The sequence below is a fragment of the Cornus florida genome, unplaced genomic scaffold (assembly GCF_030987335.1).
Source record: "Cornus florida cultivar Cherokee Brave unplaced genomic scaffold, ASM3098733v1 CherokeeBrave_3.0.0_Hap2_Chr07, whole genome shotgun sequence".
Lineage (NCBI taxonomy): Eukaryota > Viridiplantae > Streptophyta > Magnoliopsida > Cornales > Cornaceae > Cornus > Cornus florida.
This window is the reverse complement of record NW_026775577.1, coordinates 81,523,016-81,548,883: the sequence shown is the minus strand read 5'-3', so window position 1 is coordinate 81,548,883 and position 25,868 is coordinate 81,523,016. Positions and strand designations below refer to the sequence as shown.

Here is a 25,868-nt window from a genome sequence, read left to right as displayed (position 1 = left end):
ATGTGATAGCCTAAGATTTAATTAGGCCTTCTAATCATGTTTGGTGATTCTTAATTGTGCTTAGTGGCTCTTAAATGTGTTTAGTGACTCTTAATTGTGTTTAGTGACCTTTAATCATGATTAGTGACCTTTAATCATGATTAGTGGCTGTTGAGAATTCTTTCTTTTTTCTCAATACGTAGTGGAGACATGGATTTATCCGTGAATAGCTGGCACCCTAATCTTAGGGTGTAAATGCTAGCTGATTGTTTCTCCTATTTAATGTTGATTTGATTCTTTCTGTGTGTTGACTTTCCTAGTTTAATTCCTATTTATTTGTTGCTTGTTTTATTCCATCAATTTAGGAAATTGAGTAGCTGGTCTGTAGCCTCCAAATTTTCCTATTTATGCATTGTTTCTGTACAATTTCTAAATATGCAATAAGAGAATTTCCTCTTCTCTTTCTCTCGGAGTATTCACCTATCATCATTATAGTATCAGAGCAGAAATAAAGCTCTTGCTTGGATATGACATCTACTTAAGAAAAAACCATCCTCAGCCATGTCGGAGGATCCGAAGGCTCAGTCTTACCAATTACCGGACACAAACTGAACGGAAACAATTTCCCACAATGGTCTCAATCCATCATGATGTACGTTTGTGGCAAAGGAAAGGACGACTATCTCACCGGAGAGATTACTGCTCCAGCGAAAGAAGATCCAAAATTCAAAACTTGGAAAGTTGAGAACATGATGGTTATGTCATGGTTGGTTAATTCCATGACTGCAGAGGTGGGAGAAAACTTCATGTTCTATGCAACAGCAAAGGAGATGTGGGATGCAGCAAGAGAGACTTATTCTGATAATGAAAATACATCAGAACCGATTGAAATTAAGGGTATCTTTCATGATCTACGACAAGGTGAGATGTCTGTTACCCAATATTTCAATATGCTCACTCGTCATTGGCAGCAACTAGATATGTTCGAGACCTCTGTATGGGATACTCCCGAAGATGCAAAAAAATATAGAAAGATTGTCGAGAAAGAACGAATCTATAAATTTCTGTTGGGTCTTAATAAAAACCTTGATGAAGTAAGGGGAAGAGTACTCGGTATTAAACCTCAACCAAGCATCCGTGAAGTATTCTCAGAAGTTCGACATGAGGAAAGCATAAAAAAGGTGATGATGGGTAGCCAAAATCAACCTGCTTCAACAGAAGGATCAGCCTTGGTTACCCAAAACTCCAGTCCCTCAAACTATGACAACCGTCCTCGGAAAGGCAGACCATGGTGTGACCACTGCCACAAATCAGGTCATACCCGAGAAACATGCTGGAAAATACATGAAAAACCACCAAACTGGAAGCCAAGATCAGAAAGAGAACCACAAGGATATCAAACTGCAGCCGACAGTCAGCCACCGATCCCTATTCCAGACAGCTACCGATCCCTGTTCCAGACAGCCACAGCTCCAGTGCCTTATCTCTCAACAAGGACCAAATGGAGCAACTGATCAAACTCCTTAACCAGTCTAGCACAAATTCCAGCAATCCTTCGTCTTTCTTAGCCCAAAAAGGTAGTTTTAAAATTGCTTCGAGTGTCAGCAAAAAGGAACCCTGGATCATTGATTCAGGAGCCACCGATCACATGACAGGTTGTGCAAATTTTTTCTCTTCTTATAATCCATGTCCTGGAAATCTAAAAATAAAAATTGCAGATGGTTCATTATCTTCCGTTGCAGGAAAAGTCTCAATTCCAATTTCAAAGAGTCTAACCCTCAAATCTGTTCTTCATGTTCCTAATCTTTCATGTAATCTTTTGTCTATTAGCAAACTGACTAAGGATCTAGACTATATTGCTAAATTCTCTAATTCCTTGTGTGAATTTCAGGAACTGTCTTCGGGGAGGACGATTGGCAGTGCTAGGGAATGTGAAGGGCTCTATTACTTTAATGAGGACATAGTCGTGAGTGGACAAGCTCAAAAAACAAGCTGTGAGAGTGAAGTTCTTTCTTTATCTGGAGAAAAAGAAATAATGTTGTGGCATAGTAGACTTGGCCACCCTAGTTTTTCCTATTTAAAAAACCTATTTCCTTCATTATTCAAGAATAAAAATCCAGCCTTATTTCAATGTGAAATATGTCAACTTGCTAAACATCATCGTACTTTTTTTCCATCTCAACCGTACAAATCATCAAAACCTTTTTCCATCATTCATAGTGATATTTGGGGGCCTTCTAAAGTAACAACTTTTACTGGTAAAAAATGGTATGTAACCTTCATTGATGATCACACCAGAATTTGTTGGGTCTTTCTCTTAAAAGAAAAATCTGAAACTGCGCATATTTTCAAAAAATTTCACTCCATGATCCAAAATCAGTTTCAAACAAAAATTCAAATATTAAGAACTGATAATGGTCGTGAATATTTTAACTCTGTTCTCAGTGAGTTTCTTAACAAACATGGCATTATTCATCAAAGCTCATGTGTGGATACCGACCAACAAAATGGCCTCTCTGAAAGAAAAAACCGCCATCTCCTAAAAGTGGCTCGGTCTATCATGTTCACCTCAAATATGAAAAAAACTTTTTGGGGAGAAGCAATTCTCACTGCCTCTTATCTCATAAACCGTATGCCTAAATTATCAGACTCCCCTCAACTCCTTGATTGAAGCCTATCCTCATATACGTTTCATTAGCAAATTACCTCTCAAAGTGTTTGGTTGTACTGCTTTCGTCCATATACATAGCCATAACCGTGGCAAGCTTGATCCAGGAGCCATAAAATGTGTGTTTGTGGGATACTCTCCTACTCAAAAGGGGTACCGATGTTATTCTCCAGAAAAAAGGAAATTTCTCACCTCCATAGATATCACCTTTTTTGAGAACCAGTCATTTTTTTCAAAAACTGATCTTCAGGGGGAGCAATATATTTCGGAAGATCAGTTTTGGGATATTTCTCTACCTAACTCAACCCCATCTCAACCAGATCAACCTCCACCTTCTCCTCCTAATCCTACTATGCCATTAACATGTGAAAATTCTCAGATAGGGGGAGAACTTCAGCAGCCGAATGAAGAAGAGCTACGGGTTTACACTCGACGAAACAATCAACGAGTAATAGAGCAACCACCACCTCAGCATCGCCAAGAATCCGAACCTCAGACAGTGACTCGAAATTCTGATTCAAGTAATCTCCCCTTCGAGTCTACTTCTATGCTTAATAATGAATCTGATCTAGATTTGCCAATTGCCCTTAGAAAAGGAATTCGATCATGCACCCTTCATCCTATCTCTAGATTTGTTTCGCATAAAAAATTATCACCATCCTATAGAGCTTTTACCACTAATCTTTCCAGTGTCGAAATTCCAAATTCTATACAGGAGGCTCTATCTATTCCAGAGTGGAGAGAAGCTGTTAAAGAAGAAATGAGGGCTCTTGAAAAAAATGGCACGTGGGAATTGGTAAACTTGCCTACAGGAAAGAAAACAGTGGGATGTAAATGGGTCTTCACTGTGAAGTACAAATCTGATGGCTCTATTGAGAGATATAAAGCTAGACTTGTAGCAAAGGGATTTACTCAGACATATGGAGTGGACTACCAGGAAACTTTTGCACCGGTGGCAAAACTGAACACCATCCGAGTCCTTTTATCTTTCGCAGCAAATTTGGATTGGCCTCTACAACAACTAGATGTGAAGAATGCCTTTCTTAATGGAGATCTTGACAAGGAGGTATACATGGATAGACCACCAGGATTTGAAAACAGGAGCGAATCTGGGAAAGTATGCAGACTGAGGAAATCCCTTTATGGGTTGAAGCAGTCACCACGTGCTTGGTTTGAAAATTTCACTAAAGCAATTCGCAGCCATGGATACAGTCAAACTCAAGCAAATCATACTTTATTCTATAAACAATCCCGTGAAGGGAAAGTCATAATATTAATTGTTTATGTTGATGATATAATCCTCACAGGTAATGATCTTGAAGAAATGGAACTATTGAAGAAGACTCTGGCTAGTGAATTCGAGATTAAAGATCTTAGTTTCTTAAAATATTTTTTGGGCATGGAAGTTGCAAGAACCAGAAAAGGAATCTCAGTCTCACAGCAAAAATACACTCTGGATTTACTAAAGGAGACAGGTATGCTTGACTGTAAACCTGCTGACACTCCGATGGATCCTAATCAAAAGCTAGGACTGACAGAAGGTGGAACTCCTGTGGATAAAGGCATGTATCAGCGATTGGTTGGAAAGCTGATCTATTTGTCTCACACGCGTCTAGACATAACCTTCGCAGTTAGTGCAGTCAGTCAATTCATGCATTCTCCTGGAAAGGATCACTTAGAAGCCGTGTACAGAATTCTCAAGTACCTCAAAAGAACTCCTGGTAAAGGCCTGTTTTTTGGAAAACATGAAGAGAAGAAAATTGAGGCATACACAGATGCTGATTGGGCAGGTTCAATTACAGATAGAAGGTCCACTACTGGTTACTGTATGTTTGTTTAGGGAAACCTAGTAACTTGGCGAAGTAAAAAGCAAGCAGTTGTTGCTAGAAGCAGTGCAGAGGCTGAATTTAGAGCTATGGCTCAAGGTATTTGTGAATTATTGTGGTTAAAGTTATTATTACAAGAATTAAAAATTGAAGCAAATCTACCTATGAAGCTGTACTGTGATAATAAGGCTGCGATCAATATAGCTCATAACCCTGTTCATCACAATCGAACAAAGCATGTGGAAGTAGATCGTCATTTTATCAAAGAGAAAATTGAAGAAGGAACAATCTATAGGACATTTGTTCCTACAAGTAGCCAAACTACTGATATCTTGACAAAGGGCCTACCGAGATTGAATTTCGAAAAATTAGGAGCCAAGCTGGGCATGATCGACATCTATGCTCCAGCTTGAGGGGGAGTGTTGAGAATTCTTTCTTTTTTCTCAATACGTAGTGGAGACATGGATTAATTCGTGAATAGCTGGCACCCTAATCTTAGGGTGTAAATTCTAGCTGATTGTTTTTCCTATTTAGTGTTGATTTGATTCTTTCTGCGTGTTGACTTTCCTAGTTTAATTCCTATTTATTTGTTGCTTGTTTTATTCCATCAATTTAGGAAATTGAGTAGCTGGTCTGTAGCCTCCAAATTTTCCTATTTATGTATTGTTTCTGTACAATTTCTAAATATGCAATAAGAGAATTTCTTCTTCTCTCTCTCTCGGAGTATTCACCTATCATCATTAGTGACATTGGGTATAAAGTATGATATATTGAAGTTATGGGATTTTATTTGAAGGCATTTGTTTGATTATTTAGTTGGCAGGGGAGAGGATACAATTAAACCAAAATATGACTTGGTGGCAGCCATGTGTCAAAGCTATATGAGTCTTCCTAACACCTGGTCTTATATCACAACCCAAGAGACACATGTTACACCTGTTGCTGCCTTCCTCTTGTTACAGCACAAACCAAAGGAAAAGAAAGAGAAAAACAAGAGGGAGAGCAAGGGAGAAAGTCGTAGGATTCCTTCTTCATAGTATCTGCATCACTCTTGGGTAGGGTTCTCTATACCTTGAGTTGCTTGGAGTGGTTTTACTTCCTGAATTCCTTGGTTTGGCCATGAAATTATCTGTTTTAATTGCAACATGTGTTTCACTCAAATTCATACTCCTAATGTTGTTCATCCTTTCTTGAGTTTCTTGTTCCATTTTGCTGAGAAACAACCATGTCTTGTATATATATGTTTTGTAATACAAATGATTACATATTTTCTGTAAACTCACTTCCATGTGCCTTTAAACCTCTTTGAAGGTCCTGTTATGGTTTTTCCCTACTGGGCTGTTAGCTCACCCTATCATTTATCCAGGTACCCAAAGATCAATTGGAGATTTGGGAGTTGCTGACTAGCTCTATTTAGAGACTGAACTTGTTTTGTATGTTAGGTATTTTGTGAAATGCTTGTAAATAGGTGACTCGAAGATCTTGATGTAATTGAGGCCAGATTTTATGATATACAATGTGTTGTAAAGGATTTTGGTGACTGGGACTACATTCTGCTGTGGGTTGTATGTTGAAATGGGGTGATAGAAAGTAGGCTGGTTTGTGTTTAAACCTTAATTTATTCACTGCCTATGGTTTGGGTCATGACAAAAAAAAAAAAAAAACTACCTGTATGATATCTGCATTGTCTCTTAAGGTGTTTTTCCCTAGTCAATGTTATTCTCTTTGTCCCAATTTATTTGTCCATCTGCTCGTCAAGATGTCCCATAATAGATGTCTACTTTGAAAAGTCAATTACAAAAATTGTATCTTTCCAAAATCATCCTTTCAAATCAGTAGTTCTAAAATCTGTCTCAATAATTTAACAATATTATTCTTTAAATTGTGGAAGATTTGTTTTAGAGACTTGTATCTCCCATTTAAGTGTGAATGCATCAATTGCATGTCCTCTTCTAAAAAAGTCAAACATTATTAGATGAAAATACAATTAGACATTTGATCGAGTACTTATTTGTTGCCTCAAAATTCAAATGCTCTTATGTTTCAACTGATTAGCTTTGCACTTCGTATATTACCGCGGCAAGAAATAAGAAGTTTTTGAGTGGCTAACTTAAGTAGTTCGAGAGTTTTTCAACTCATAATTCCTAGAACACAAATAACTAGGGTGATGGAAATCACTAATAACACTTGCCTTGTCTAACATATTATATGCCCCACCACATGAAAAAAATTCAGATGATGTACCTCAGCATTGTGTTCATAGCCCCCAAGCATCAGAAATTTCTCTTCCACAAGTTTTTTTGTGTGTTCGATCATCTGACGACCTTTAAAAAGAGGGTTGCTCATAAGATCAATTAGAAGCCAGAAAGAAGTATTTCCTAATTGTTTACCCCATAGAAAGAAAAGTTTCATACTAATGAGAAGGAATACTAATAAGTAAGATAGATATATTACCATAGCTTGTGACACTTGAAGATATCTCCAGACAGGGTAATTGCCCAACAGTAGCTCCCGTAAACCCATATACAGAATTCGCACTAATCTGAAAAGCCAACATACACAAACCAATGGATAACATGATAAAGAACTCAAGTGAAAAAAAAAAAAAACACACACACACACACATTAAAAAGAAAAAGAAAGAAAAGGAAAAAGAAATTCAGGGGAAAAAAAGGAAAAAGAAGAAGAAAAAAACACAATCTTTAAAAGTAAAAAGAACTCAAAGCAGTCTCCTACAGAAGAAGATGATAAATTAAGAGAGACATGCTCTACCTTTAAAGCCAGCTGACGCCCATCTAACACGGCCTTCACGAGAGGATCCTTTGCTTCCTAAAAACAAAAGAAATTGATTATGGGTCTGACACCGAGAGGAATGATTCTGCTCGAGTCAACAAATAACAAAGCATGAAAACAGAACTAAAAAAAAGGACACCTTCAGATCTGCTTTAGCTTTTCTACGAGCAGCTAACAGCTCTTCAAGAATTTCTGGAAGTATTCCCTGAAAGTAAAATAATACATTCTTATCGATTACGTCTTCTCATGTTTATAAAACAAACACCATATGAAATAACAGCAATAACAAGATCTAGCCTTTTGTAAATTTGACTTGACAAATGTTTCGCCAGATGGAGTTTTGTTAACACATTCTGGTGGAAGGTTAAGTTTGCGAACATCTTCTGGCGTTACCTTCATATAAATCAATAAAAATTAGCATCAAACCCTATAAGTTTCTCAAGGAGAAGAGAGAGAGAGAGAGAGAGAGAGAGAGAGAGAGAGAGAGAGATAAACAAACAAACAAATTCTATGTGATAATATCCATTACATTAGAGCGACAAAATTACCCATGCTCAATGGGACTGTTCAGTAACAATGAAGGACCGTTATCCTTTACCAAGGGCAATGTAGCCTAGTGGTAATAACTCCTCTACCTCCCAAAGTGGATGGGGAGGGTTCAAGTCCCCTTAGGGGCAAATGGGTGCGTGAGTTTCTTGTCAATAAAAATCAAAAAAACAAAAGGGCCATTATTCCCTCATATCTTCTACTCATTAATTGCAGATGCTGCAGGAGACTCTCTCTCTCTCTCTCTCTCTCTGTGCGTGCGCGCTTGCGCATGTGTGTGTACACGATTGTTTGTGTATCAGTTGGGGTTGTCAGTGTGGAAGAGACAGAAAAGTATTTAACGGCAATAATAGCTGGAGTTCAGTGTCAAGCTTCCAGCAATGTGTAGTGGATTCCACCCCCTTTAGCTGGAAACCTGGGATGATTATGAGAGAGATCTTTACTGATTCTTCACCAACAGCATTCATTGTTATGGTGTCAGCGTTTACATCGTCAATGGCTGGCGATGACATAGGTGAGGGTTGCTTGTCAGACTTTTAAATGCAACCAGGAGAGAGAGAGGGTGAGGGAGAGTTTTTACTGTCAGTCACATAAAATACAAAAGAAGTAACAGAAAAACATTTCACCAGAGTACAGTAGCATAAGTTATATGCCATCATGATTGATGGATATAGAGATGCAAAATCCAATGTTGCAATTGGCTTCTCATAGAATCCTGCCCTGGCCTCCAAAACCTGTGTTGTATAAAAAAATAGGAAGTCAAAGCATAATTAAAAAAATTAAAAAAGTAAAAGAAAAGGTAACTGAGCCATATTTAATTGAAGATAATTAAAATTGCTACACATGTAAAAACACGATTAAAGTAGTAGTCTACATAACATTTCATTTGAGAGTGACCTGCATTGTGTAAAGTAGAAGTTGTCAAAGCACATAACGGACACAGTTATTGATAAGAGAACACTCAATATTGCAAGACACAGTTTTTTTTTAGTTAAAGTACTGCAAGACACAATTTTACTCACCAAAAAAAAAAGTACTCCAAGACACAGTTACTGTGCAATTGTGGCCTGAATTTTGTTTCTACACGGGTAGGGTTTTGACCCGATTTTTATTTTTATCCATATTTTTCTCTGGTAGGTCATGGACCTGGTTCTAGATTGGGGTGTGTTATGAGAGAACAATGAAAACCACAGGAAAAAAAAAGATAGAGAGAGAGAGAGAGCTAGGGTTTGGAGACTAAAACGTGCGATCTCCTGATTTTTGCATAGTGAAACATTCACCGGATCTTCACCTAGGATGTAGGTTTACGCTGAACAACATAAATCTGTTGTGTTCTTTATTTGTGGCGTGTTAGTTTTTCTATCATGATTCTTGATCGTGGTTACTGTCGCAACAGTACTGATAAGAGAACACTCAATATTACTAGGAGTAATGCGAGAGAACGTCCATGGTGATTATGCCATACAGGAGTGCTACTATATCCACAAATAGGGCTTATCCCAAATTGCACAGGCATGGGAAAGCAAAATTAGGATAGAGTGCTGGAATGAGTGTGCACACACAAATACCTGTGCGTGTTTGTTAGGCTGCACTCACTAACAGAAAACATTTTGCCAACCCCTAAAAAGGCTAAAAAAAAAAAAAAAAAAAAAAAAAAAAAAAAAAATTCATGTTTAATAATATGTTTTTGTTTTTCTATAATAGAAAACGTTTTCCATTTTTGTGAAGAAAAGAGGAAACATAAAAAAGGTGGTTCCTATGCTTTCGGCACTGTAGCCCAAAAATATTTTCACTATTGTCACTACACAGACACTGTTCATTTATGTTGTAAAAAATGAAACAAAAAAAGTGAAGAGAGAGATTAAACGAGTAAAACACGCATATATTACGTGGTTCAACCACTAGGGCCTATATCCACGTCACAAAGAACCCAATGGGCTACATCACTTTTATAACAATACTCTCTCAACTCATACACAATACAATGGTGGAGGCTCATCTACATAGGAGAAGAAATGATGAGAATGGGAAGAGATGGAAAATAGGAAACAATGAGGATTTTTCTCCACTGATTCCTCTAGTAACAATAAATCTTTAATAATAGAAAACCACATCAATTAGTTGAGGATTTTCCTCCACTAATTCCTCCATAAAATCTTCAATACTCCCCCTCAAGTTGGAGCATGAATGTCCAACTTGCCATTGAGATGATGAGTAGTAGCAAGTGCGAATGATGAAGAGAGAAGGCAAAGAACAATGCTACCAACACACCGGCAGCCCAAACAAGTCAACAAAAACTATCGGAGACACGGCAAAAGCGAAGAACAATGGTACTGAACACACCGGCATCCCAAACAAGTCAATAAAAACAACCGGAGACACGGCAAAGGCGAAAAATAATGCTACCGAACACACCTGCAGCCCAAACACATCAATAAAAACTGCCGGAGACACGGCAAAGGCGAAGAACAATCCTGCTAAACACACCGGCAGCCCAAACAAGTCACAAATAGCTCCGAGAAACCCTTAGCAACATTTTAGATGCTAACGGAATACCCCAAAATAGGGGTCCGAACCTAGGAAGAGAAATTAGGCTTGAGCCCAAAGGGCTACATCACATGTGAGAGAATTAGTTCTCTAGTGCTAAAGTCTCCTTCAAACCCTAGCTGATTTCAAACTGCAAGTAGCGAGCACTCATTTAAATGTTTCAATAAAAAAATATTGGAAAAAAGAATATGGCCAAATCCATGGTCTGAAACTAAGGAATATCATTGGACTACACAAATTAGAGGTTCATAGATTTAAAAGTGGATCCAACAGGACAATGCAATCATTCAAGTTGTTTCGCCCTACCTTTTATATCTCATCATGTATATCTAGATAAGAGACTATCTATCCAAAATATATGCAATAGAATCTTTATATTTACCAAGGAGTAAATGACAAACTTACAGTTGCACCTTCATATGTTCCTTGTTCAGAACCTGCATGTTTGACATTTGGAATAACAAGATTTTTTTGTTTCGCCTTCCGAAGAAGTTGAGAAAGCACCTGAAGAAAATGGTTGAAATTCAACTTTTCAATACATCTAATCATTTTCATCACTGCCAACAACTCAAAACTTGAGAAACTCATTAAAGTAACCTTAATGCTCTGCCCCCTGGAAAGAAGAAATGAGATAGGGACACCTGTCACACGAGCCATCTCCACATAATTGTAAATGAACATTAACTTATCCAAAAGCCGCTGTGGGAGATAAGCATCCTGCAAGTCAAATTTCTATGTTTAGTTCGGTAAGTGGCATGAAATTGATATTCTCAACCCAAGAAGCTTCTCCATTCCTAGAATAAAGAATGTATGTCTATGCAATTAAGTCATGCCAGAATTTGCATATCACATGTCAGAAGTAAAGAGAGATTTTTATGACAAAGAGGCTTCTCCTCATTTATCATGAAAATTAGTGTCTTCTGTAGCATATAGAAGAAAAAATTGACCGAGTAAATTTCAGATTAGGTTTGTTTCCTGTCTTCCCATCCCGCACCCCACATAGGCAAGACCAACACTCGGTAATGGCCTTTTTATGACTTTTAGCTATTCCACCATGGAAAGGTTCTTGAGAAAAAAACAGTATCTAAAAGCTCGAAGAACCAGTTCGGCAGTACAAGTATACTTTTAAAATGCCATGCCCAAGTACTATCTGTTGACCTTCAATACATAGACCAAACATCCCTTCCCACAAGGCAATGCCACAAAAGATGGTTCACATATTCTCCTGAATTACTACACATGCAACACCAATTTACCACAATTTGACGTCTCCTTATGAAGTCGTCGAGAGTGAGGATGCTTCCAAGGGCAGCAGTCCAAGTGAAAAAAGCCACCTTCAACGGGGCTTTAGTTCTCCACAAAGCTTTCCAGAGGAAGATGGGGCATGGAAACTCAGTAAGGCTTCGGTAAAACAACCTAACCTCAAACACCCCTCTCGAGGTGCCCAGCCACAACATCTCATCCATACCCACGCCCTCCACCACCTGCCTATATATCAAACCCAGAAAATCTGTAACCTCCAAGAGCTCCCAATCACTGAAATCTGTACGAAACTGCACATCCCAAGTTACCCTCCCATTATCAAACCGATAATGGTCAGCAACCACAGCATGCTTATTCACGGAAATCCAGAAAAGGCGAGGAAACCTGTGAGCCAAAGCAAAGTCCCCACACCAATGGTCCTCCCAAAAGCTAACATGACTTCCACTCCGAACTCTGAACTGGATCCATTTGGAGAACTCATCCCATCCTTTCCGATTAAACTTCCAAGAACCCATGCCCGCTGGCGATCTCACCTCCCTATAATGCCACCCTCCATTTTCTTCCCCATAATGGCATGCAATAACATGCATCCAAAGATTATACCTCTCACTCCCAAATCTCCAAAAGCCATTTTCCCAACAACGCTTTATTGAACAACTATGGCTTTCGGATCCCCAAACCTCCTTTCCTAATAGGGGTACAAACTCTCTCCCAATTGACAAAGTGGTACTTGAACTCGTCTCCCATGCCTCCCCACAAAAAATTCCGCTGAATCTGATCGAGTGTATGAACCACCATTATGGGTATCCGGAAAAGGGACATAAAATAGGTAGGAATAATGTAACAAGCTGGGAATGATAGAAAGCTATGCTCCAACTTGAGGGGAAGTGTTGGGTAATATTGTAACTACTCATAGAATTGGGTTCTTCGTATAAATAAGCAATACTTGTAACTATATATATACAATATTGTTTAGGTCTCTCATGTATGTGAGAATACCCCAAATCAGTTTCGTCTCTCTCTCTCTCTCTCTCTCATGTATGTGAAAATACCCCAAATCAGTTTCATCTCCCTCTCTCTCTCTCTCTCTCTCTCTCTAACTGAACAGTTCCCATGTTCAAGAGCTCGTTATCGTTTTGATATAGCCTATAGGCGGTTAAAGTTTTTTGGTATCAAGAGAACTTTGGAACTGCAACTAGAAAAGGATTTTTGATAAGAATGAAGTACGTAAATTAGCTTATGTTTTCGGACAGGAATTCTTTCCACCCATAACATTGATAACACTATGAAATGTTCTTCCTTATGCCCATAAAGAGAGAGAATTCAAGCTCATGTAGAGACTCAACAATGCCTAACTTCATGTACCTAAAATTGTAAACACTTGGGAGAAAAACAAAACGGGATCTATGTTCTACAAGTCTGATGTTTGAGACTAACTCTTTTGACAAGAGGGCAGCCTATAATTTAGTGAAACATCAAATCTGAAAGTACATTGGTCCATTACAAGCGCATCATTCACCTTATTTAGTTAAAAATGGTATATAAAATAAGAATAATTCAGACAAAAAAGTGCATGATAAAGGGCCATTAGCATAGATGTCCCTCTACATTCCATGCAGATCAAGCACAACTTTTCTCTAATACAACCTTTGACTACTGAAACTGATAAAGCAAATAGGTTTGCAATTCCATGAGTAGAAAGTAGGGATTAGACAATGCAAAAATGTTCGCAAGGTAGAGTAGCACAAAGTATGCTTTTATATGCACCTTCAAACAATAAACAGCCAACCGACGTCTCGTTTCAGGGTTCCCATTCTGAAGGTCAGATATAATTGAATGATGGACATCCTCTTTCTGCACACAGAAAAGTGAAAGCAGCAAATGTTCAATGCATGAAAGAAAACATGGAGTCAAAGAGAAGAAACAGAAAGAAAGAAACAGATGATACAGTACTTGTCACAGAAAATACACAGCAAATGACAACCATAAGAAGACAAAAGGAGAAAAAATGGATCAGACATGCATTAGAAATCCTATTACACGTAAAGGTAATCCATGCATTCACCGCACGATATTAATCACACAAACCAACCAGCAGCAAGAATCTAGCAAAGATCTAGGGATGGAAACCTTATCAAAAACAAAGGGTAAAGCCAACACACCTGGCAGTAACACTAATGCAGAAAGGAATGGTATTGTGTAGGACATAGAAACAAAACCATTCATCAACTGTAATTCATGTCCAGGCTGAGGCACTATTCTAAGTGAGATATCTCTATATAACCCAACTACAACTAAAATTATATTTCAGACTTCCGAGCAGTCAAAGAATAAACCAGAGAGACCTTATGCAGACCTGTACTTAACCAAATAGAAATACATCCTCTAAGAGTCCACAAGAAAACCCCAAAGCCATATTAGAGTTTCAAGAACTTTTTGGAACAATCTCATAACACATTATCAAGAAAACCTTTTATAACACATCATCAAGAAAACCAGTCCACAAAGAAAGTTTTAATCCTTGAACCTTGATCAGTTATTTTATTGGACTCAACAAAACGATCCCTTAAACTCTGCCTATAAAACCCATGAATATACATACAGCCCTAACAGTCAAAATTAATCTGATCAAATCTGATTGAGAGTAAGTTCCCCAACTATGTGTTCTCTACACTTCCATTTGACTTTAGATTGTAGAAGAGCCTATTAAATGCTAAGCCAGGGAAGCTATTGATACAATTCTCCTTTAATGCAGCTCCTTTTCATTTAAAGGTTCCCATTTATTGAAGCTCCCAATCATATGAAGGTCATATACAACATCTACCCTTCTGCCTTAAGCTGTGGGCAAAATATCTCATCTCAGCTTTATCTTGAGAATTAGTAATGCGTTGCTTTGGGTTTAAAAATTATTGGTCTTACAGAGTTTGGGTTATTGGGCCTTATTGTATAAAGGGCATTTTTGTCATCTTGCTATTTCTATCTAATTTTAGAGTGGTGTAGAATCTGATTTAGGTTTTCAACTCCACGATAAGAACAGTTTTCCTTTCTTCTCTTCTTCTTCACTCATACTCTAGAACAGTTTCCCTTTCTTGTCTTCTTCTTCACTCGTACTCTAGAACACAACCTCACCAACTTCAACTTGGTATCGGAGCCAAATCAAAGCTTAGAACTTGTTAGAATGTATATATTGCAATTAGTACTCTTCTAGGGGCGTGTTAGTCTTTTCAACTTAATAATCCAAATGGTGTATATATTTACAAGTTAGAGAATAAATAAAATAATAAGAAAATACCAAACTTTCCTCTCGCTCCAGAACCTCATTTTGAACGTGGTATCAGAGCAAGATTCTAGTCAATAATATCAATTATCGTCATTGTTAGCATCATTGATTGTCGTTGCTGGCAAGAGTTCAACTGCCATCATCATTGTACAAAAAAAATTTATCGCCGCAAGAGGCTTTCAACATGGTGTTTGGGTTTATCGTCGTCGTCATGGTGTTGTTTATCGTCCCTGTGTAACAGGTGTGTGGTGGTTGCTGTTGGCGACAATCATGTGGAAGTCGTCGCTTGGTTGTGAGTTATCACCGTCATTGAGGAAGTTTTTCTCCTACAACTGGGCTCACTGGGGCTAACCCTAGGCTGGGGTTATCATCTGCAGATAAGGTTGGTTGTTGAATAGTGAATAGAGGAGACAATACCCAGCCAGATCATTTCCCAGTAAGATTGACCCGACTGGATCGGGCCAATTTGATCCAACTATATCGACCCAATTTGGCCCACTTGGATCATCCTCTTAACCTGATTTAAACAATCTAGTTTCTACTTGTAGGATTTCGTCAATTTAAGGTCAAAATACTTTGGTTTTCCTTTCTTCCTTCTCCAGCCAACCAGTCCAAATTCTGTTATTCAGTTTCCACATCCCAATTACCAACAAGACCAGTTTCCGGTCAATTTTGTTTTCCGGCCAATTTTGTTTCTACTGGCCAGTTTAATTCTGGCCAATCAGTTTTTGGTGAACTAGTTTCCAACCAATTTCTTCTTTCTATTCTATTCTAATTTGGCAGCCACTGATGTGTACAAGTACGAGCCAATTCGTGCCCAGATGAGGGGAGGACGAGCAAGGTAGAGAACCACAGAGATGTACATATTGTCGACGGATGAATCATTCTATTAATCATTGCTGGGATCTTTATAATAAACAGTCTTGTTATGCAAATAAGAATGTTCACATTTCACATTCCAAATCAGATGCCCAACCAACTGAATCTAATATGATCAATATCCCACGCGCCAAGTATGCTCAGTTGCTATCACAACAACAGGTTTCATTGTCATCTTCCAAGGCTATCTATGCTAAATTAGGTATTGCATCCACATGTTTATTGTCTTCCACTCATAATCCCTGGATTATTGATTTGGGAGCATCAGACCATATGACTGGTTGCTTTCATCTTTTAGAAGACTACCATTCAGTTGATCAATCTCAGAATGTCACTCTTGTGAGGATTCATCATGTAAAGTTTCAGGTTTGTAATGGTTCTTGTGATGGTTCTTCTTTGTCTTATCATCTGTTTTACATGTTCCTCAATTTCCCTTTAACTTGATGTCTAGTAGTAAGCTTACTAAATACCTACAATGTTCCGTTACGTTTTATCCCACTTATCGTGTTTCTTGGGATCTTAAGACAAACAAGAAGATTGGTACAGGGCATGAAGTCGGTAGCTTATACTATTTTGATTTTGAGCCTCATCCTACGATTTGTCATTCTTCTCTATCTCCGTTTCAATGGCACTATTGTCTCGGCCACCCATTGCTTCCTATTTTGCAGTGTCAAGTCCCAAGTCTTGGTTGTATGTCATCTCTATCGTGCGGAGCTTGTCAACCTAGCAAGCATCATCATGCGTCTTTCAAATCTAGAATTGATAATTGTGTGTCCAGTCCTTTTCAGTTAATTCACTCAGATGTATGGGGTTGATGTAGGACAAGAGAGCAGCCTTAAATACTTAAGAACTCGAAGAATTCAGAGTCTGAAAGTTCTAACAACTAGGGCGGAAATTTGGAGGTTTGATAGTAGAAATTTAGGAAATCAAGGAGAATAGAAAGTAATTGAAAATAAGAGCTGCCTCTTGGCATCACACCAACAGGGTCAAAGAAATAGATTATGGTTCAAGAGACAAAGTAATTGAAAATAAGAAAAATCCTATTGGCATCACACCAATAGAAAACAAAAACCTATTGGTGAGGTTTGAACTTGAGACCTTTGGCTCTGATACCATTTTATGGTTGTTAACAGGGTATCATAACCTCACCAGCCGAAAGTGTGGCCAACGGGGACGTTGGACCCCAAGGGGGGTGATTGTTGCGACCTTGTGGGTGGGTGTGCCGTGGGCTAGTGCAGGAGGCATTGGCAGGCTACCACACTAGGCGAGATATAGGTGCGCAATCCCACATCGCCTGGGTGTGGAAAGGAGGGGGGAAAGGAGAAGTGCTATATATGTAAGTGTGTCACTCCAATTAGTATGAGGCCTTTTAGGGAAAAGCCCAAGAGCAAAATCGTGTAGGCTCGGGCCCAAAGCGGACAATATCATACCATGTGGTGAAGTGGGTCATTACAAAGTTATACATATATTTGGCCATAGAAATAACATCTAATTCAATCACTCTAAATCTTCAGTTTCTCTAGTTAACATAGTATCAGAGCCAAAGGTGTTAAGTTCAAACCTCACTGTCACCCTAATTAAAATTGGAAAACACGTGTTGGACCAAAAAGAAGGCCACGCGTGAGGGGACGCGTTGAAGGATATAAATATTAAAGTTGCACAATCTCTAACAGCTTAAGCTTTTGGAGTTGATGATTGTTAACATGGTATCAGAGCCAAAAATCTCGAGTTCAAGCCTCATTGTCACCCTAATTAAAAATTGAAAAACATGTGTTGGACCAAAAAGAAGGCCACACGTGAGGGGGCATGTTGAAGGATTTAAATATTTAAGTTACACCCTCTCTAACAGATTAAGTTTTGGAGTAGATGGTTGTTAACAAAAAGAAACAACTCTTGAGCTAGACTCTTGATATTACATCGAGGAAAGCGAGTGTTACCTGCTCATTAAGAAAGTGTGCTGAAACAGAATTCAATGAATAAGAACTTAATTTATAATCCCTTTGCATAACCTGCATAAGTAAAGATGAAGTATAAAAGCACTTCATATTAATTAAATCTTCATAAATACACTATTCACAATTTAATTTCAGAGAAACCATAGAAAACAGCTAAATGAAAGGATACCTGGAGCAAATCAAATTGAACTCTTCCCTCCACTGTAACTTCTTTACTTTCCCTTGTGCCGTACTGTCTGCAATACAAAGTATCAATCAGTCAAATATTTCCACAAGCTAAACAGCAAGGAGAAAATTCATCAAGTAAAAAATATCACATTCATATGTCTGAACTCTGAACATAAATTGCATGTAACATGCATCATCAGTATAAAAATTCAAAACAGAAGTATGAAAAAGAAAATTTTTAATTTATAATTCTGTGGAAGTATACTTGTTAATGACAATCTACTCTAAAATCTTAACTTATTAAAGAGGATGTAACTTAAGTATTTATATTCTCTGTTAGGATTTTTAGGATTTTAGTAATGTGATTGGCAAATTTGGTATGACAAAACTCACTCAATGTAATTTAATGTTTTATCATCAGTGAGTGAAGTAGAAAAAGTTAGTTAGGTGAAACTCAGTCTAAACATAATGCTTGTTGAAGAAAGCTACATTAAAAGGGCAAAAAGGTCCAACATCATCAACAAAGGTCAAAGATGTCATCTTTTCAAGGTAGGGATTTTAAAGGTAAGAATCAGACTTTATATCATCTATCACCATCTAGGTTCATACATACATACAGTACATCATCATATTTTATAAGTTGCATGGTAAAACCTAAGATTTGTTTATTTGTTTCATATATGCAAAAAAAGGGAAAAAGTGTTTTTCACATCAACATATATTATGTATTTTGGGATTTATATACATATTTCCCGATACACTTTCAAACTTGAAAGAAGACTGAACAAACTTAGATAATGGGAGTATAATGGTAAAAATAATGGAAGGTGTCACTTCCTTCTACTCCTTTTCACTCAACCAAACAACAAGAGGAAAGGACACCTTCTCTTCCCTACTCTCCCTTTCACCCACTTTTCCATCCCTTCCTAGCAAATGAAGCATAAGTATCTATATACCCTAACATGCCCCGTCACGTGTGAACAAATTTCATTCCAACATGTGTATCAGTTATATAGAGTTGCAACAGATATAATTTTATGGGCTTAACAAAGGAAAAAAAAAAACTTGCAATGATTATTCAAATGTGTATAAGAATGCAGATATTAAAGTTCAATCCATACGTGATGAGACCAGTGATTTTCTATAAACATAGGATTTCTCTCATTTTTCATCCAACTGGAAATTAGAATCCTTCTTAGGCAATTCAATCAATCACATTAAACTAAAAGTTAGTGAATGAAGCAAAAAAAAAAATACTGGAATAGAATCAGAACTCAAATAACAATCATAACATGACCTTGAAGAAAAAGTCGTATCTTTGACTCGAACCCTGCTGTTTCTGATACGACCAAGCATTGGAAATTCTGCTATTCCTAAAGTCTCAGCTCTCTATCACCAAGGAAAAAATGCCTGGAATTAGCTTAACTCGATATAGAAACCTTGCGCATGACAGATTCTTGCACAACCCAGAGTCTTGATAAGAGGTTTAAATATAAAATGTAAAATATAAAATTCAAAGTGGTGGACCACATAGAAACTGAAGAGAACAGTCACCAACCTGAATGAGATAAGGCAAATCAAATTTGCAGATGTTATATCCAATAATAATATCAGGGTCCACTTCACGAATGAAATCCTGCAAATAAGCTTGCTAAGTGAAACTAAATAAGTGTTAAAACAGGAGTGGGGTTAGATCTTGCAAGTAATGCTGTACTGTTCCATTAACAAAATTAAGCGTCATTCAAAACCAGGAAGAAAAGAAGACGAAAACAACATAATCCAACTTCTTCAAGCAATGGATAATTTATAACTGCATCATTCCTCATTGCAAGCAGCATAAAATGCACTCTTTGAGAAATGCTTGTCAATCAAGACAAGGGAATCAACAACTAAGCACTGCAGAGGACGGATGATGAAACTTTACACTGCTCCAAGCACTTAAAGAAATACAAAGTAACATCTGTCCAGCATGTACACTCTTAGATAACTTGCAAGTGAAATGTCCCACAAACAAGAAGAGAAAAATAATAGAGTTAAGTTTATTTCTATGCTGTTACATCTCCTCCCATCCTGTCCTTCAGCATCAATTGATGATGTCTTGTTAATCCACCACTTGAAAGGGAAAAAAAAAATGGAGAGAGAGAATTCAACAAGTAAATCTATCTCTGACAACAAAAGAACATTTTTTCCAAATATGTTATTTCCTATAAATGAGTTCCCAAAGAATTCTACCTATACACATGCTAAATGTTTTAGTTGCTATGCTTGCCTGTGGTACAGGAACATTATTTTGAAGAGTGATAGAATTATTCCAAATGTAAAACCATTACCCTCCAAGCTAGCAAGACCTCTCGTTCTGAGTCAAATGACATCACATCAACACCAACTATTGGTGAGCATGACTTCAGAGTCATGACATTGCGAACAAATGGTTGGTTCTCTCCTTGCAAGGTAACTAGATTGGCCACCTAGAATGCAGTAAGAAATTTTATGTCAGCAACTGAAAAGCATGATCACTAGTTTAAAAGTGGAATTGTTATGAATAAATTAGATCAATGACGGAGGAGTAAAAAATTGAACCTGGATAACAGGATCATGGGTAGGCTCGGGAAAAAGACCTTTACGGCCCGCACACTCAATGTCGAAACTCAAAATGCGAAATGGAGCCATTTTCGAAAATTCTCCTTCTGGGACATGGCTGATCAATTCCGAATAGCTAAGAACAACTGCTAAGGAAATAATTTATCACAGTAGGGAAAGACTCAATGACAATAGGACATAGCAGATGCCATCCTTATCGAAGATGTAATGTGCCCCAATTAATAAGGATACAGGCAATCAAATTCCAATTGGCAATATGATAGATTTTTTGCTGTCTTCTTATATTTTCCAGCAGGGACTTCAATCCAATTGCCACCAACAATGTTGCAGTCAATCATGAATCGAAGAGCAAAAAGAACATTACTCTCATACGTCATAAAGTTCCTTGTACCAATGCCATCAATTTGTATGCCCCTATCAAGTATGCCTGCCAAATTTTGAATAAAAATAATGGAAAGAAACAAGTAATAAACAAACTATGAATGCAATTAGACTTCATGATATCAAAAAGGGTTTGCCAATTTGCACTATGACTTTAGCAGGATCCACTCATTCTTGTATATACGTTCATCCTATTATCTCATGTACGAAGAGTGAATGTAGCAAAAAGTAAATTAGATTCAGGGCTATGAACCATAAATCCCTTTTATATAAAGGAATGGTCATCTATGCAAGCAGATCCGTCTCCCTACTGGCCTGTAAGAAGCAACATTTGACATTACAGGCCATAGAAAAGCATGACAAGGGAGAGAATGAGGCAACAAGTCAACAACAGATGTCTTATGTATTGAAAAATCCATACACTGTATGCACAACTGCATACCATTAAATAACAAGAAAAGAGGATGATTCTTTTGAGTTCAATTGATGGAAACTCTCACCAGCTGCTACAAAGTAGATGCAATTAACTAAAAATAAATTTTAGAGGGCATAACAAATCCAAATTTTTACCACGGCAGCTCGTAACCATTGTTGGCAATGCCACGACAATTTTAAGAAAAGGCTGAGAACTCTGCTGCTGATAATACATAATGCTTCTTTTCTGCACCATTTCTATACGGCGAACAAGTTTGGGAACGTTACTGTTTCTATTCACCTCCCTCATCCTCCCCTGATGTGACCATCAACTGCAACATGTGAGCTGAGACAACTACTTTTTTGAAAGCATTCAATAATGCACACATATAAACACACTCAAAAATACATTTAAGAAAATATATGTCCACAAAATAACAAAAACAAAAGTACATAGAACCATATATTATTCAAGTGACATATAAAGTACCTCAAGAATTTGATGGAAACGGGATATTTCGTCAGGGCCCATTCCCGGAGGACAGCTGATGTAGAAATATGGTTCAAATCCATGAACGTGACAACAAACACTATGTCCTACCAATACAAAATATAACCTTCCTTAGACTTGCATGAGATGTTGACTTAAGTTATAAAAGCACCATGGTATTACAGAATATAAATGTGATGTGACTGCTTTCAACCTTGTATATGGCAAACCTCAAAATTCTCAAGAGTTTTGATAATTTTTCTTTTTCATACAGCGTTGGCAAGAGTGACAGAGCATAAACAACACTTGTTTTGTGTTGAAAAATCTGATGATATTTCAACGAATTTTAGAAATTTTATGACATTTAATAGTTGACCTCTTTTCTTTTTTACCATGGAGTAAGTTTAGCGTGCAATTGGCATACCAGCTGAAAGTCATATTTCTAGTTGTCGAAAAAGAAGCAACACTTTTGGACTAACATCAAATCTAGTAGTCCAAGGTGAATTACAATATTTATGTATGCAACCCTTTTCGTCCTTTTTGTTGATGTGTCCTTTTTTTTCCTTCTTTTACATACAAATAGTGCAAGATAAATAAATAAATCAGAGAGAAAATTGTTAAGGAAACATTAATATCCTTGGTGGATAAATACTACCTATAAAACAATTTTTTTTTTTTTTTTTTTGACAAGTTATACTACCTATAAATCTATGCTTATAAATTTAATAACTATGGAATAAAGTATTAACATTCAGCAACTGTTCATGTTAATTAAACTGGATCAAGATTCAGATATCATGCCCTGACAAGACCGATGTTTAGATTCACTGAAAACTGAAAATTCACAAGAAGCAGCAAAGTATATCCATTGTGAAATGAATGAAGGATTGGCAAAAGAATGATAGTTTAAAATTTTGGGGCCACCTGAAATTCAGATGTAAATTGAGCTATTCCAATAATATCTTATCTGGGCAAAAAACAAAAATAAAAAAATAAAAATTTCCAACACAAATTCATAGAGAATAAAGCAATATGTATGTTTGTGTGTGTGTGTGTGTGTGTGTGTGTGGACAGAGAGAGAACCTTCCCTGGTGACCCCAAAGATTCTAATAATAGCGGCTGGTCCAGACGAATTAGGCATCAAACCTTTATGACTTTCACCGATCACGTAATCAATCTCCAGTTGTTGAAACACTAAAAACCAAAAATAAAAGATTAAAAATATAAAATAAAAATCAACTTCAAAACCCTAGGAATGAATGCATATGTATTCAATTCAAGTGCTTACTGATGCTCTGGGACTGAGATTGATAGGATTGAGAGAGAGAGGGGCGTCTCCATTTGGAGAGACGAGAAGCAAGGGCTTGTCGGTCTTCGAGTTCGCGGAGGACGAGGGACTCTTCCTCGTAGAGGAGGGTTTGGTCGAGGAAGACGTCCTCGTCCATTTCTTCTTCTTCCATGGCCGCATGTTGCTTTTGTTGTTGGTGGTGGTGCTGCGCAGATGGTGGTGGTGGACGCTTCCTGCTGTTGCCGTTGTTCATGGCAGATTTTTGAGGAGTAAGAGAGATCAGTGAGGTTGAGGAAGAGAGAGGGAAAGAGACTGCCACGAGAATGATATTCCCGCCAGTTTTAGGGATGGTTTTGTACTGGACCAAAATCACGTGTCATACACGGGCAATTTGACTTGCCCGTATTCGGTCTAAACCCTTGGGTTTGGGGATGATTTTGTTATGTGTTGTTTCGGGTTTCTTTCGTGTGGCGAGTTTGGGTTTCTGTCCGTTTTTCCCTTGGGTTGGGAGTTTTCTGTTTTCCTGTTCTTTGGAGGGCCGATCCCAAGTAGCTTTTGTTCTACTGGTTGTTGGGCTGGTTTCATCTGTTTCTGCTGATCTGGGGTGTGGATTGAGCGGTGGCTCGCTGCTTTTTCCGGCGGGCGACGTTTCTTTTGCGGTCTTGTATGTAGCACCAATCCCAAGGTGAGGCGTTTGTGATACGCTGCTTCTTTTGGTGGGCGGGGCCGTGTTTCTTTTGCATGCCCAGGTTTGATCTTTAAGTCCATTGTGGAGGCTATGGGCCCTCATATTTCAGCCCAAGGAAGCTGGCCGTCCAGCCCACAGGGTAACAAGGATTTATGTTTGGGTTTTCAGGTGCCTATCCGTTCTGTGAGGCATACTCCATTACATCGGTTCGAGGCTTTGGGGCTTCGTCCATCAAAGCAGGTTCCTTCTTCTTCTAACCAGTGCCATCCTTCTTCACGGTCTTTGCCTTCTTTGTCCGCTGTTGAACGGCCTCCGGTACAGTTGGATACGCTTCGGGCTGTAGCTCCACTTTCTCACTCAACTAGATATCCACAAATTTTGGTATGGAATTGTCAAGGATTAGGTTCTTTCTCAACGGTTCAACAACTTCACCGTTAGCAAGATAAGTTTTCTCCTGATACTATTGGTCTTATTGAAACAAAGATAGTCAAAGACGTATTGTTTCTATGCAAAATTTGTTGGGTTTTTTCTAATGGATGTGTTGTGGAACCTAATGATTTTGCTGGGGGTTTGGTTCTTTGGTGGAAAGATCATGTTCCATTACGTGTTTTGGAACAAACGAGGTTCTTTACTACTGCTGTTATTAATTTCTCCACCTAATAAGGCTCCTTGGGTTTTGTCTCTTATTTATGCGAGTACTGTGGATCGGTATGGCAATATTTAGAGCACCGGGCTAAGTCATGACCTGGGAGTTAGGTGCTAATTGGGAATTTTAATGACATTCTCTATACTTCTAAAATTCTTGTGGCAAGATTAAACAGGGATGGCAACTTAAATCGTTCTGCTCACTACTAGATCGTTGTGCTTTAGTGGACCTTGGTTTTGTGGGTTTTCCTTTTACTTGGTTTAATCAACGGGATAGCCAGGCTAATATTCAAGAGCGGCTTGATACGGCGGTGGCGACGAAGGACTAGCTTTTGGTTTTCCCTAAAGATAAATTATCTCACCTCACAGTGTTAGGCTCTGATCATGCTGCCTTACTTTTGGAACTTCAACCTGTGTTTCAGCTGCGAAAACGTCAATTCCATTTTGATGCCCGTTGGACATTGCATGATGACTGTGCTCATATCATAGACACTACTTGGTCTACTCCATTTTCTGGCTCTGCTCAATTTAGGTGGGCTCAAAAATTGCAACAATGTAAAGCTGATCTTATACATTGGGCTAAAGTTAATATTTTTCATTCCTGTGTTCAAATTGCTTGTGCGGAGCGCCGATTTCGGGAACTTAAAAATCGAGTTGTTGATTATCATGATTCTGAGGTTGTCCAGGTTGCAAAATTATTAAGTTCTTGCTGGCTGGAGGAGGAGTTCTTTTGGAAACAGAAATCTAAAGTTCAGTGGTTACAAGCTGGAGATCGGAATACAAAATTTTTCCATGCCGCCACTAAGAGGAGAAGAGCCTGATGACTGGAATAGGTGGGTAGATGAGGAAGATGCGGTTCATGAGGTGTTTCTGAGTTATTTTCAGAACTTGTTCCAATCTCAACATCCCACCAATATGGAGCAATTTTTGCACTTTGTTCCGGTTCGAATTTTGGCGGAAATGAATTCTACTTTGTTAGCAGTCCCTTTAGAAATGGAAGTGAAACAAGCGATGTTTTCTATGGCACCAATGAAGGGCTCAGGTCCTGATGGCATGACGCCATTGTTCTACCAAAAATATTAGGACGTACTTAAAGTTGATATTTTAAGTGCTATATCTAGTTTTTTTGCCATCGGGAATCTATTATCAACTCTTAACCATACCAATATTGTGTTGATTCCTAAAATACTGGCTCCCACGCTTGTTTCCCATTATAGGCCTATCTCTTTGTGTAATGTCTCTTATCGAATTATTGTTAAGGTTATGACTAACCGTTTCCAAGGGATTATTGGATCTCTTATCGGCGAGTCCCAAAGTGTGTTTGTTACAGGTAGACATATCACAGATAATATTCTCATTACTCACGAGTTATTGCATTATCTTAAGAATAAGCGAAAAGGGAGGAAATCTTTTCTGGCGCTGAAGCTTGACATAAGCAAGGCCTATGATAGGGTTGA

The 25,868-nt window shown here is 38.0% G+C and overlaps 1 protein-coding gene across 4 annotated transcripts in view; it reads right to left on the bottom strand.

Moving 5' to 3' along the window:
• Positions 1–23,812, bottom strand: part of LOC132267342 (DNA polymerase delta catalytic subunit) — a 73,973-nt gene extending 50,161 nt beyond the window's left edge. For 2 of the 4 annotated variants that reach the window (XM_059768495.1, XM_059768494.1), the window contains exons 1-20: positions 23,079–23,810; positions 22,874–22,984; positions 21,791–21,897; positions 21,457–21,616; positions 20,737–20,932; positions 20,485–20,620; positions 20,235–20,372; positions 19,463–19,540; positions 19,202–19,293; positions 17,906–17,972; positions 17,719–17,790; positions 13,390–13,476; positions 10,957–11,076; positions 10,765–10,863; positions 8,439–8,546; positions 7,564–7,659; positions 7,406–7,471; positions 7,246–7,302; positions 6,928–7,015; positions 6,718–6,797 (exon numbers count right to left, since the gene is read on the bottom strand). In XM_059768495.1, the coding sequence (XP_059624478.1) occupies positions 6,718–6,797; positions 6,928–7,015; positions 7,246–7,302; positions 7,406–7,471; positions 7,564–7,659; positions 8,439–8,546; positions 10,765–10,863; positions 10,957–11,076; positions 13,390–13,476; positions 17,719–17,790; positions 17,906–17,972; positions 19,202–19,293; positions 19,463–19,540; positions 20,235–20,372; positions 20,485–20,620; positions 20,737–20,932; positions 21,457–21,616; positions 21,791–21,897; positions 22,874–22,984; positions 23,079–23,331 (2,211 nt within the window). In that variant the 5' untranslated portion in view covers positions 23,332–23,810. Of the gene's footprint in view, positions 1–6,717; positions 6,798–6,927; positions 7,016–7,245; positions 7,303–7,405; positions 7,472–7,563; positions 7,660–8,438; positions 8,547–10,764; positions 10,864–10,956; positions 11,077–13,389; positions 13,477–17,718; positions 17,791–17,905; positions 17,973–19,201; positions 19,294–19,462; positions 19,541–20,234; positions 20,373–20,484; positions 20,621–20,736; positions 20,933–21,456; positions 21,617–21,790; positions 21,898–22,873; positions 22,985–23,078 lie in introns of all 4 variants that reach the window. The other 2 variants (XM_059768496.1, XM_059768497.1) reach the window with 2 other exon arrangements.
• Positions 23,813–25,868: the final 2,056 nt, after the last annotated feature.